The sequence below is a fragment of the Vanacampus margaritifer genome, chromosome 7 (assembly GCF_051991255.1).
Source record: "Vanacampus margaritifer isolate UIUO_Vmar chromosome 7, RoL_Vmar_1.0, whole genome shotgun sequence".
Classification (NCBI taxonomy): Eukaryota; Metazoa; Chordata; class Actinopteri; order Syngnathiformes; family Syngnathidae; genus Vanacampus; species Vanacampus margaritifer.
Window position 1 is genome coordinate 13,370,727 of NC_135438.1, and position 13,232 is coordinate 13,383,958.

A 13,232-nucleotide genomic window follows, 5' to 3' on the forward strand; every position below is an offset into this window, starting at 1 on the left:
CAGAATTGACTGTGTACTCTGTCCTGAGTTGCTTAAGTGAATAGCATAAAATAAAAGAGTTTTGAACTTTTGTCTCATATTCATCTTTCATTCTGAAGCCCAAATGTCTTCAGTATACAGCAACTAAAGCTAATAATTATTAATATAAATATTAATATGTTTTTACTTTAACAACGCGTGATTGGTGTTCACTGCAGCATATTTACATTAGTCATAATGTTATTACAGTATATGTAATAAGTGACACGTGCACATTCTTCATTTATTAATCAGTATCAGTACTTGATGAGTATTGGTGATACCCAGTTGGTACTTGTAAGTATCAGTAACATCAATATGGGAACGATAAAGTAAACTGACTTCTTGGGCACTTTTGCGAATATTTGTGCCGGCGTTTGTAAAAGTGTCTCACGTCTTGTAATGTAAATTTGTCTCAGGACTTTTTTTATTTATTTTTTTCGGGGAGAGCTCAGTATTGATCATTTGACATGTCATCATCATTGTTCTCCCTTTTTTATTTTTTTTTATTTTTATTATTTTTATTTTTTTTTGGTATGTGTGTGTGTGTGCGTGCGTGCGTGCGTGCGTGCGTGCGTGTAAAAAAAAAATAAGAATGTCTCAGGACTTTTAAATGTGTTATGGCAATGTATTTTTGTTTTCTGATTTGTAATTTTTTTTTCTCAAATGTAAATTTGTCTCCAGCTTTATAAAAAAAAAATTGCACCTCCCGGCTACTGTAGTTTTAGCACAAGCTCTAATGTATTCTAGACCCATCCATCCATCCATTTTTTCCCTGACTTATAGAGGGTCGGGTCTTCCTCCCTGTTCCATTTTCATCATCTTGGTCCGACAACCCCAATTCAGTTGTGTCAATGATAGTCTGCATGTTTTGACAGATTGAACAAGAAGATGGACAACAGTAGCTTTGAAGACGCTGCTAACACAACACTTGAGATGGATCAGGACTCCTGCGCCATGTTGAGGAGCCAGGCATTTCGTTTTATCCTGTACAGTTTCTTCTTCATTGGCATCATCTGCACAGTGGTGGGCAACTTTCTGGTGGTCTTGTCCATTTCCTACTTTAAACACCTGCAGTCGCCCACAAACTCCTTCGTCATGTCCCTAGCTGTGGCTGACTGCCTGGTGGGCCTGGTGGTGATGCCTTACAGTATGATTCGGACCGTGGAAGGGTGCTGGTACTTTGGCTCGCTCTTTTGTCAGCTTCACTCCAGCTTAGATGTCATGCTGTGTACTGCTTCCATATTCCATCTGAGTTGCATCGCCTTTGACCGCTACTACGCCGTCTGCAACCCGTTGGTTTATTCTTTAAAAATGTCTCAAGGTCGAGTGGCTTTCCTCATTGTCATCTGCTGGGCTGTTCCCATGCTCATTTCCTTCGGTCCGATAATGTTAGGCCTCCATATTGCCGGGGTTGACATCGTGCTCCCTCCGGACGTATGTGTTTTCTTAGTCAATCGCATCTACGCTGTCATGGCTTCCTTGATAGCCTTCTACCTGCCCATGGCTATCATGCTGATCGCTTACTGGAAGATATTCAAGGTAGCCAGACGCCAGGCAAGGCAGATCAGCGCCATGGAAAGCCAGATGGCCGCCGGGGTGGGAAAAGACTCGAGCAAAAAGAAAAAGCACCGCAATGCCATGAAGAGAGAGCGAAAGGCAGCAAAAACCTTAGGCATCATCATGGGAGTCTTCCTCATCTTCTGGATGCCGTTTTTTACTGTCAACATCGTGGACCCCTTTATTGATTACAGCACAGAAGTGGTCATCTGGGACATCTTTTTATGGCTGGGATATATTAACTCATCGCTAAATCCCTTCCTGTATGGTTTCTTTAATCGCTCCTTTCGTAAGGCATTCCTCATGTTCATGGGCTGTAGAGTATGTCGACCTGGAATATCTCCTGGGATGGAGCTATCACACACCAGGAAGGAATTAAATGACTGTGCAAATAAATCATAAAATGATTTTTGTGGTGTGTTGGAACCGATGGATTAGTGTGGAGCATTTCAGTATTCATGACTGAACTTGGGTGGACCGACTTTAACACAATCTTGATCACTTGCTGTACTCTCGTGGCATTTTTTTTTTATAAAAAAGGAAAACACTTTTTAACTCCAAACCGGGTAAGCTATATCTTACTGTCTGATAGGCTTGTTTAGTTTTTTTTAATTCTCATTTATCTACCAATAGTAATGCAAATAAACATAAAACAGAAACCTGTAATTCATTTTACAATCAAGCCACTCCACTGAATCAGTGGTATTTGCATCCTTGTGAAATAAAATTTATAAATGTACAATAAAATTAACTGTAAAATACAGTACTTTTCAATTTCTGCACATTGAGCTTATCTTGTATATTTGGGCTCATTGCTGCTTTTATCAAAATTGTATCACTGTAATGGATTTAGTGTCCACAATGTATTAACTTAAATGCCGTGCGGCTGTATTTCATGTATTTGATAATTCTATGCTAAAAACCTACTCGTCTTTCTTTCAGTTCTGTAACTCAAATGGCGTGTTTCAGTACAATGACGAAATAAAGTTGCCTGAGATGGGCCTATAAACATTTGGAGTACAGACGCTCCCCACCATACGAACGAGTTACGTTCCGGACGATCGTTCGTAAGGTGAATTTGTTCGTAAGTTGCTTCAGTGCTATATTTTGTATTATAATTTATGTTTAAAGCCTATATAAGTATATTGAAGGTTTATATAAGTATGTTTAAGGCTTGTACAAGTAACCTGCATTGGTTTGTACTGAAAAAAACTTTTAATAAAATGGAGAGAATACGTACAGTACTGTACTGTACTACGTATGTTAGAGAGAGAGAGCAAGAGACACACACACAGTATGTACATGTACGTAATAAGATAAATAAAATGAAGTTTAACTTACTTTTGGAAGATGTACTCGATGCTTAAGGAGATGATGGAGGAGGAGGAAGAGGAGGATTTTATATCATGAGAGATTCTTCGTCGTCGCTGGAATCGGCTTCAAAAGTTATTTTATATATACTATACGTATATTATACGTTTTCTTCCTCCTCCTCGCCACGTTGCTCAGCCTCCAATGAGCTCTCACAGCGCCAATCGTCGGTATTAGCGGCGGAAAGAAGCACTACGCGCAATACAAAATCTAAATTACAGCATCTCTTTCCAAACATTTTTCGACATACTGTACGCGCAGAAATGTTCGTATGTACCGTTGTTCGGAACTCGAATGTTCGTAAGTAGGGGAGCGTCTGTAGTCCAATTTAGATTTTGAGATATAAAAAAAAGAAGACAGACTTATAAGTTTATTTTGAGAGCACCGATTTGGTGAATTGGCTCATCTATAGCTTGCAGGCAAAGTGCTGGTGCAGGAGTCCTATTGTATAACATTCATTTAGTGAGTTTAAGAGTGTGCGTGTGTGTTACCTTAATTACACTAAATTATAATAATTATTGATGTCTTAAACATTGTCGTTACTGTGATGTGAACATTTTGTTGCTGTGATGTGAAGTGGAACAATAGTGTCATGTGCTGGACGGTGCAGGTCATTTTGTTACTCTCCAATTGACAATATCACGCTAAATTTGGTAACAGGGAAATGGGGAAAAACATTGTTATTTTTATATTTAATTTGCACAAAAAACAAACAAACACAGCATCGGGACAAATATGCATGTTTCATTTCATTTCACAGTAGCACTCTGCACTTGAATTTACATTTATAATGGCCACATATTTGCGTCACTTAAAACGTATGCTGTGACTCCAACAGTTATAAGAAATATGTTGCAGCATTTAATTGCCAGCAACTGCCCTGTCTTAATATGCATTGTCAACATAAACCAACATCAAGATGAGCATAAAAATGTGACATTGAAAATGTGTGTGAACCAAGTGAAACTGAAACAATGTGTTGAATCTATCATGGTTGTGAAGGATAGAAATAAATAAATAATGTTTTAAGTTTTATTTTGTGCTGGGATCATGCCATCATGACCATTTGCACAACTGGGAATTATTTTTTGTAAAGGCAGATTTCTCATACAGCTGTTGCATTGATGAATGCCATTCTTAGTTGTTTCGTTTGTCAATTCTGAATTTGAATGATCAAATGATGTTTTGAGAATAAGGAGTCCTCTTGTGGTCCATTAAATGTCCGTCTCCTTCAGGCCGTAACATTCAGCCAAGTCATAGATGTGATAACTGCTCTGTTCACAGACGTTGTAAATCCCCATTGAAACGGCATCGACCACTGCAGGTGCGCTGCCTCGCCCCGTGCCTCCCTTGATTTTATTTGACAAGTTGTTCACTGTTTCTTTGAGCTGAAAGGAGGACTTCCGCAGCGGTGGGAACAGGTTCCATCTCTTTAAACTCCCGCCCGGTTTACTTAACAAAGAGCTGCCACAGGAGCTGTGCGTGGCGTAGCCAGACTCGTGTTCTCCTCTTTGTTCCAACGCCATCCCCCTGACGGCCGAGCGCCACTTCTGGTCATAGAAGCGACGCAGGGCCCGTCGTCTGTGGCGACAGCGACACCTGAGGAGACGGGTGAAAGCCCGCTGGAACTCTTTGCTGGAGCAAGGGTAGATCATGGGGTTGATGCAGCTGTTGAAGTAGCCCAGCCAAAAGATCACTTTGAATACGGTCTCTGATGGCTTCATCGCTGGAAAGAAGGAGCCTATAGTAGAAGAGAAACATGTATGTAAATAGGAAAATTGATTATGGAATTTCATTATTATTTTTTTTTCTTAGACAAGCGCATCTGCGGTGTGGCACAAATACCAGTGGATCCTGATTTTCACGTTGAGCGCAAGGCTCCCTGTATTTGTCAGACCGGTCTAGGCTGTTCTGTTCTTGGAAATAGAGCTTCTAAGGTCAAACAGCCCTACGTATGCACAGATTGGTACACATCACCAATGTTAGATTTAACACTGAAAGTGTTAAATCTAACACTAGAAAAGTGTTTACATGTGTCCACACCAATGAGTGTAAATCCACACTTGACCAGTGTTACTCCAACACTGTATGGTGTTAAAAATCACACTGGGTAGTGTTGAAAATACTCTACACTAGTGTCAGTGTTAAACATTTAATGCTGCCAAACCACACTTAACTCTGGGTGTTTAAACACTTATGAGTGTATTGCACTAGTGTCCGTTTTTACCACTTTACTCTGGTAAATGATACTTCACTTATATTGTGCTTTTCCGCCTTACACCCCTCAGGAGTAACGGGCGGTTCAGTATCTTGCTCAAGGATACTTTGAGATAGTCATACTGCTGAGATCGGACCCATGTTTTCAGGGTTGCAAGACAACCACTCTACCACTGAGCCACACTGCCCCAACTACAAACACTATTTGATGTTTCGCTATTGAAATGTCAATGGCGTGCTGGAAAATTGGAAAGTTTCTCCTTCACCGGAAATGAGGATGTGGTCAATTTAACACTCAAGGTAATGCTGTTCAAGTTACACCCAACATCCACCCCAACACTCAAGGACATTTTCTCTGACAGTGTAATTTTTATCCTAACAGTGTTAAAATAACAATGCTTACTGCATATTTGATCGAACGCTGGAAATTTAACACAGACTGATTTGCTGTGTAGAAATTCCAAATGTCACCATTGTTATGTGTTATCAAATTAAATGGTTTCTTGTTTTCATTATTTTCAAAGATTAACATATTTATTCTATTTTTGAAGATAAAACGTTAAAATGTTATGATGGGTTTTATGATGTGAAAACAATTTTCTCTTTATTTTATACAGCAACCACAATGTGTCTAAAATTTCAGACAATGCAGCACACCCATCCATCAATTTTTTGTATAATGTATCCATTCAAGCGTCAAGGATGAGCTGGAGTCTATCACACTTGACTTTGGGTAAGCAGTAGCGTATATCTTGGAATGTGGGAGGAAGCTGAAGTACATGGCGAAAACGAGAACATGCAAGAGCGCCGTGCTGCCGCACAAAATCCGAATGAAGTTGCTTGAGTAGAAAATGCAAGATTTGTGTGGAAAATGCAATGCATGGCTCAGGAGGTGAGTGTATGCAAAATAGTCTGGATGTGACTTTCATCAAAGCATAATGCTGGTTTCTCATCAGCGGTCACACCAGGGGTTCCCAGAAACAAACAGACCGCTTACGGCTTCTCAAGCCATCGACCAAAAACTGCCAATGTTGAAGTGGCTTGCTTTTGTCTCACCTAAGGTGCAGTTGGATTGTATCATTTTTTTTGTCCAAAATGTTTGATTCAATAGTTGAAGTTCAACTATGAACCAGTTTATTGAGATGATGCCACCATTAAGTAATAATAAATCATTCATACAAATATGTTTGATATTTATTGAAAATTATAGTGCATGTTTTACTATTGTATTACTGTTTAGTGTTTATGATTTCAATTATACAATGTTAACACATAATATATTTAAGTGTTGACTTTAATTAACATTGACTTGACTTCATTGCACTTGACTTGAATATTCATTATTAATTCTCTTTAAGGAAAATAAAAATAGTGTTTGTTTTCATTTAGTAATTACTTTTGCAAGGAAAAAATTCTGTAAGTTAAAAAAAAAAAAAGAATGGCTATTTTTCCAGATGTCCTCAACAAATAGGTATTGAATAAAAGGCTAATTGGAATTTTGGATAGGTCAAAAAACTCTGGTTGCATCTTCCCAAATAAGAAGCCTGATTGACATAAATAGGTGTTTAAAGTGCATGTCTGCCCCCCTGGCAAAAGATGGCTATTCGACGTGCAGCTTTCCCCTTCCTTGTATCCATCAATCTGTGATCTTTACGAGGAGCTGTCCACAACAGACAACTCCCTTTGGTAATTATTTTTTTTCTAAACTTACCTGTACCTGTGTGAACCTGATCTTTAAAACCAGAGGTTCGGGTAAACCTACAAAACATGCTGACTTTCACAAGAATTTAGCAGCTGTGAGAATTGGTGTGGGGAAGTACTACAAGCTCAAACTTACCAAAACAAACCCTAACACAAAATGACATTTAATCAAGACTAATAGTGTTTGCAGTCACTGCAAACTCTATTAGTCTTGATTAAAATATTTTCAAACGCTCTCTGCAAATTAATCAGTATTGACCGTTTTAACACAACGCAGGTCACTACAGGTTACCTACATTAAAAAATAATGTGATGCAATACATGGGAACCCTGGATCACCTATGTTGTTTTTATATCAATAAAAGTGACTGTGTGCAAAGTTTTTGCATCCCATTTACATTGCATATAAAGACATTGGGAACATCCCACAACCAAACTAAAATGTCACAAAAAGTGGATACACGTTAATTACTCTATGTGCCACTTGCCATCTAGTGGAAGAGCATTTAATTGTTCTGACTGTCACAATACACTGAACCAATTAAGTGGATAATTTCCCACAGCACACCATTTGAACTCACAATAGATGGGAATCTCTGATAGCTTATACTTATATCGACCAGCCAGAACACCTCTCACGTGGTGTTTTAATGCTACTTTTTACTATTATATGCAGTGTTTGCAAAAACGTTTGTGTACAAAAAAAATGATATTGACACTTTCTTAAAATAATCGCCTAAGTCATTTTTTAAGATTTTTCAGGAAACGCAAAAAAAAGAAGATCTATTTGCATCATGAGGAGATGATTTATGCTAAAAATATATATATTTTTTAAAGACTTTATAGGCAATTATTTTAAGAGGGTGACGATATGCTCCTTTTGCCCAAAATTAGATGGTAGAGGGTCCAACTCACCTGTGAAAATGAATGCATGATTGTAGCGTCAACTCTAAATGCAATTCCTGCAATTATGATGGCATCCATAAACAAGAATGAATGACCATGTCATGTCTTTGAAATGACCACTTATGTGACAAATAATTCACATAATTTATCAAATAGAACATTTCCTATCCACTCATGTTTTCTCCAAGTGGAACAGATTTTCTGTGAACCAATCAACAGATAGCAATGCTCTGGTTGTTCCTCCCAATATAAAGCGGTAACAACACTGATGATTAATTCTTGGTACATTTTACACGTTTTTATGATTGATGTGCAACAAAAAAAAATCTACTGCATCTCCACAAGCCGTGCTGTTTTTGTACTCTTGGCATTTAACTTTTACAGACTGCAAACATTCCGTTACATTTTTTACCCTGGAAGTAAAAAACAACAACTTTGAAATGAGTATTCATGCCAAGCCTTGTGATATATTTGTGTAGATTGTACCTTGAAGGTCAGAATTTTTTTTTTTTTTCTGGCACTAGTCAAGATTATACAATAAAGGAGAAGTCTTTCATTTCTGTCATTCCAAGTACAAACTATACTATCCCTTACATCTTTTTCTGAGGCGGGGTACCCCATAGACAGATCACCAGTCACCACATCAAGACCGATCACATCCATATTCACACCTACAGCCAATTTGGAGAGCGAAACTAACAAACATGGGTTGGGAGAAGCCTGGGAGAATGGAAGGAGTCCACATAAACATAAATGAGAGGGGAGGGAGGTCAGTATAGGAGGAGGTAGTGTAGTGGATAGAGCAACAATTCTGAAATTTAAATATTTTTACATATAGAATTAGGATAACAGCTACTATACTATACAGCTACTCTACGGGTATGTACTGTATTGTTTTTATTTGTTTGAAATTAATTTCAGGGCAGGATTTTTTTGAGTGACAAAAGGTGCATTGGCAGCAGACCCTGCATTGTCCCCTTACATCCTTTCCTCGACATGTTTTGCGCCTTACTCCCTAAAAAGTCCATCATAGCAGTATAGGCAGCTATGATTTTCTCTTTGTCATTCTTTTCCTTCTCAGACTATTTACATTTTTATGATGACACAAGCAAACCGTGTGTGACTTGTTACATGCGTCCAGTTATGACTCACTTCAATTTGGCCGAGAACAAGCTGAAGTATGGTGTCCCTAAAATATCAATAAAGCTCAATGCTGGACTAATGAAATGGGTTAGGGGGTGCAAATGCAGTAGACTTAAAGTACATAATGTAGCCTATGCTCAAACCTGCAGATTTTTTTTCCCGAGTTATGACTCAATTTTTTTTATCTGAAAACAATGGAGAACTAGGTTACCAAGATTTTTTCCAAGATTTTTTCCAAGATTTTTTCCAAGATTTTTTCCAAGATTTTTTCCAATACCATTGCACTTTCAGCTGTTTTTTTGTTGTTGTTTTTGTTGTTGTAATTGGGACAATCAAACACACAAAAATACAAAATTAAAACATTTGCAAGAAGCTGCTGTAGACTACAACTCACACCCAGACACTCACATGCACACTAACCGACTACAGCTTACAGCTGGGCCCAGGCACACCAACACACAGGACCACCCATCCAACACACAAATACTGTAAGGCGGATTCCTCACATTTTACAGTTTGCCATTCGTATATGTACATAAAATTCACCTATTCACTGTTTTCTGTTTAGGACAAAGAAATACAAATTTTGTTTTGGCGTCTTGGTGCCAAGGAACTATACGTTGAAGTGAGTTAAGGAGGGTAAGCCTGTATTCCACTGAGGAGCGAGTGTTTGCTTAAGTAGCCAATGTTGATTTTTTGTCAGGGTTCAATCAAGGTCACAAACGTTCGCCAAGTGCGTTTTTTTTTTTTCATTATTGGCATATAATGCATGGACAAATTGTGCTAAAAATGTGATTACAGAATGAATTAAACTTGTAACAAGTGGCATTGTATATGTTGTCACGGGTACAGAGGGTGACAAGCCAACATATCCATGGAGGTGCTTTTCAATGACAGTTTCCACTATTCCTTGATAGTTAAGTGGTTCTCAACATGTGCTAGTGGTATGCGGGCTCACCAAAGAATGACTGCATACAGTTCAATTGTATTACTTTACTGTATGACTTTCATTACATTTGCATTCAATTTTAAAGAAATGCTTGTTTTTAAACATTAAGGTTGAATTTTTATTCAACTTTTGTGAAAAGTGTTTATTACTATAAAATTGTTGCTAAGATTACATAATGCTAATGGAACAGTTCACTGATATGGGAAAATTACTCTTTAATAAAGCATAGAAACGATAATACTTCCAATCAAAAAGCTAATGTTAGAAGAATATTAAGGACAACTAAATAATGGTATTTTAAATGTAATATAGTGACAAGAATGGTGAATGGTTGTTCATCTCTGTGTGCCCTGCGATTGGCTGGCAACCAGTTCAGGGTGTACCCCGCCTACTGCTCACGACCCTTGTGAGGACAAGTGGTTAAAAAATGGACAGATGGATGTTCAATTAGGGTGTTTTTTCACAAGTTACTGTATTATAATACGTATTTTTATATAACTTATAGCCTACTAAGTCATATTTATTTTTAGACATTGATAAATTGAAGGAGAAAAAAACACGTGTTTTTTTGTGTGTTAATGTTCAAACTGTTTAATGTTTCAATTGCTCACAGTGCTTTTTAGGGATAAAAGCTGTTACATTATTATTATTATTTATTTGTATTTTTTTTTTTTTTGCTGAATATAGACCAAGTATAGGTAGCAATACTTAATGCCTACTGTGTTTTAACGTTGCATGATGCATTGTTGTACTGCATACGAGCTAAAGAAACCCAAAGAGATACCTTTTTTTCCCCTGGAGAGCTCAGTATTGTTCATTCGGTAATTTTACCGATTTGACATGTCATCATCACTCTCTCTCTTGTTTTTTTTTTGTTTTGTTTTTATGTGGGTGAGAACGTGTATGTGCGTGTGTGTGTGCGTGCGAGTGTGTGTGTGTGTGTGTATTCATTAGTTCACTTAAAACCTATTAAAAAATCCCATACCGAGATACCTAATCGTTGGTAAGTAGCCTATTTTATGTGACACTGGTTGTAAAACGTTTGCGAACACTGCATTAGTACGAAGAAACATATATCCACGTTGGAGGACTTGTTGCTACTTACCTATAGGCAAAAAGAAGAAAAAAGGCAGCCAACACAGGATAAACATGCCCACGACGATGGCGAGTGTTTTGGCCGCCTTTTTCTCCCTAGAGAACTTCATGAGGCGCACTGAGAGCGAGCTCCTGAACGGGTGCAGCTTGTTGCTCTTGGAGCTGACGGTGCGAGCATCCTCCAACACGCTGCGGCAGTGGATCCTCAGGACCACCTCCACCGACTTGTCCCGTTCCCGCTTGACGCCTGCCTCCAGGCTTCTGGTAGTCCTGCGGGCCACCACGTAGACCCGAAAGTACATGATGAGGATGACCAGGAGCGGCAAGTAGAAGGAAAAGAGGGAGGAGAAGAGCGCGTATCCGGGCTCCTCGGTGATCACGCAGACGCTGTCGTCCACAGGCGGCGGTTCTTTCCAACCCAGCAATGGCCCAACGGAGATGATTATGGACGACACCCACACCAGAACCAGGATGACGCCCGCCCTCCTCTCGGTCATGATGCTAGGGTACTTGAGGCAGTGTTTGACGCCGATGTAGCGGTCCACGGAGATGATGCACAAGCTGAGGATGGAGGCGGTGCAGCACAGCACGTCCACCGCCGCCCAGATGTTGCAAAACACCCGGCCGAACACCCAGCAGCCCAGAACCTCCAGAGAGGCGGAGAAGGGGAGCACCACGATGCTGAGCAGCAGGTCCGCCATGGCCAAGTTGACTATAAAGAAGTTGGTCACCGTCTGCAAGTGGCTGTTGCACAGCACGGACAGGATAACCAAAATGTTGCCCACGATCGCCACCAGAATAAATAAGGCGAGAAAAAGCCCGAGCCATACGGATCCAGAGTCCAATGTAAAGTTCCAACACGCTGTGGTGCTGTCGTTTAGAAACATAAGATCCAATGCAGAGCCATTGACTATTTCCGTGAAACAGATCCCCTGGATGCTGTCGTTCCTTAAGTTTGAATCCGTCATACTGACGACACGTAAAAATAACTTTCAGTCAGTGGGTCATCATCATCTGCGCCAGTTGCGTAAAACACCCCCAAAAAGGATCAGCAACATGTAGGACCGCATAGCTAACACGCTCAGGAGCTCGGTTAGACTTCAAAAGGCACCACAAATAAATATAAGCGTCTCCAAATCTGCGCCATGGGCACGCATGTCTTCTTGGCTGTGCAGCGGCGTGCTCTGGTGGCATCATTTGGACCATCAACTGGTTCCCAGAGTCAGCCAGAGCAGGTCCGAACCTGCAGCTCCACCCACGTAACACGCGCGCGCGTGTGCGCGTACTCAAGTATTATTTCATACTACTCAAAATCTCCTCACGTCAAGGCTATTTGAAAATGCAAATTGAAAGCTTTTTGCTTTGCTGTTGAGGATGGTGCCTAAATATTTGTTATATGTGAGTGTTATGTTAAACAATTAAGTTAAGTTAAGCAATTTTCAGGCATTCTTCCGCTCTATGCAAAATGAATACATTCTTCACAAGATCACCCAGACAACTTTGCTGAACATTGTGAGTTGTGTCATTAAAAAAAAGTTATTCACATTAATATTTAAGCTAAATATCAACTTATAGTCTAATGCAGGGCCACATACAGAAAAATAAAAGGATGTAAACCCCTATTTAGAATTGTTCACCTTTATATATATATATATATATATATATATATATATATATATATATATATATATATATATATAAAGCAATAGAACCAATCTTCCAATCAATTTCATGTTGTTTATAAAATATAGTTAAAAAAAACTTTCTCACAGTTTCTGTTAAAGTAGCACTAAGGAACTTTTCAACCTTAAAAAAATGTTTTCATAACGCTTCTGGTGAAACACCGGCTTAAAACTAGTTGAATGGTACCTTTGCCATGGCCTTAGGGGGTCTGTATCATTTTCACTGGCACTACACAACTTTGAGGAGGATGGTGAGAACACTGCCAGTTAAAAAAAAAACCTACAAATGTGCTGACAGCTTTATGGCATACGTTACTTACCCCTTTCCCCGTTCGTTACAAAGACGAAAGTCAATTTGAATGTCGACACACAATTATTGCTTTCATGGCATAAACTGCAAAACAACTGAAAAGTTTTGTCTGAGGAGACAAAAAAAGAAATAGGGAAGCTACCAGAATAAATGACAGTCATGGATCAACATTGTTCCGGCTTTCACTCGTTGTCGTGAGCTCAAAAACGACGCTTGTCCTCATGAGAAATGGGGTCTTCCCTCAGGCAAAACATTGCCATTTTTGTCCATATGACGCCGC

At 39.2% G+C, this 13,232-nt stretch overlaps 2 protein-coding genes across 2 annotated transcripts; one reads left to right on the plus strand and one right to left on the minus strand.

The window, feature by feature from the left end:
• The first annotated feature begins 909 nt into the window (after window positions 1-909).
• LOC144054784 (trace amine-associated receptor 3) lies at window positions 910-1,980 on the plus strand. Its single transcript, XM_077570071.1, has one exon. It carries the CDS (start codon window positions 910-912, stop codon window positions 1,978-1,980), a length of 1,071 nt encoding a protein of 356 aa, XP_077426197.1.
• A 1,693-nt stretch (window positions 1,981-3,673) lies between these two features.
• adra1d (adrenoceptor alpha 1D) lies at window positions 3,674-12,140 on the minus strand. The gene is made up of 2 exons (XM_077571010.1): window positions 10,971-12,140; window positions 3,674-4,690 (listed from the first exon to the last, which is right to left on the minus strand). The coding sequence occupies exons 1-2, from the start codon at window positions 11,926-11,928 to the stop codon at window positions 4,164-4,166; spliced, it is 1,485 nt and encodes a 494-aa protein (XP_077427136.1). The 5' UTR covers window positions 11,929-12,140; the 3' UTR covers window positions 3,674-4,163.
• Between the last annotated feature and the right edge of the window lie 1,092 nt (window positions 12,141-13,232).

Coding starts and splice junctions, on each gene's coding strand:
- LOC144054784 (XM_077570071.1), top strand. CDS start 910: ATGGACAACAGTAGCTTTGAAGACGCTGCTAACACAACACTTGAGATG.
- adra1d (XM_077571010.1), bottom strand. CDS start 11,928: ATGACGGATTCAAACTTAAGGAACGACAGCATCCAGGGGATCTGTTTC. Junction 4,691..10,970: donor TTTCTTCTTTTTGCCTATAG/GTAAGTAGCAAC, acceptor CTTCTACTATAG/GCTCCTTCTTTCCAGCGATG.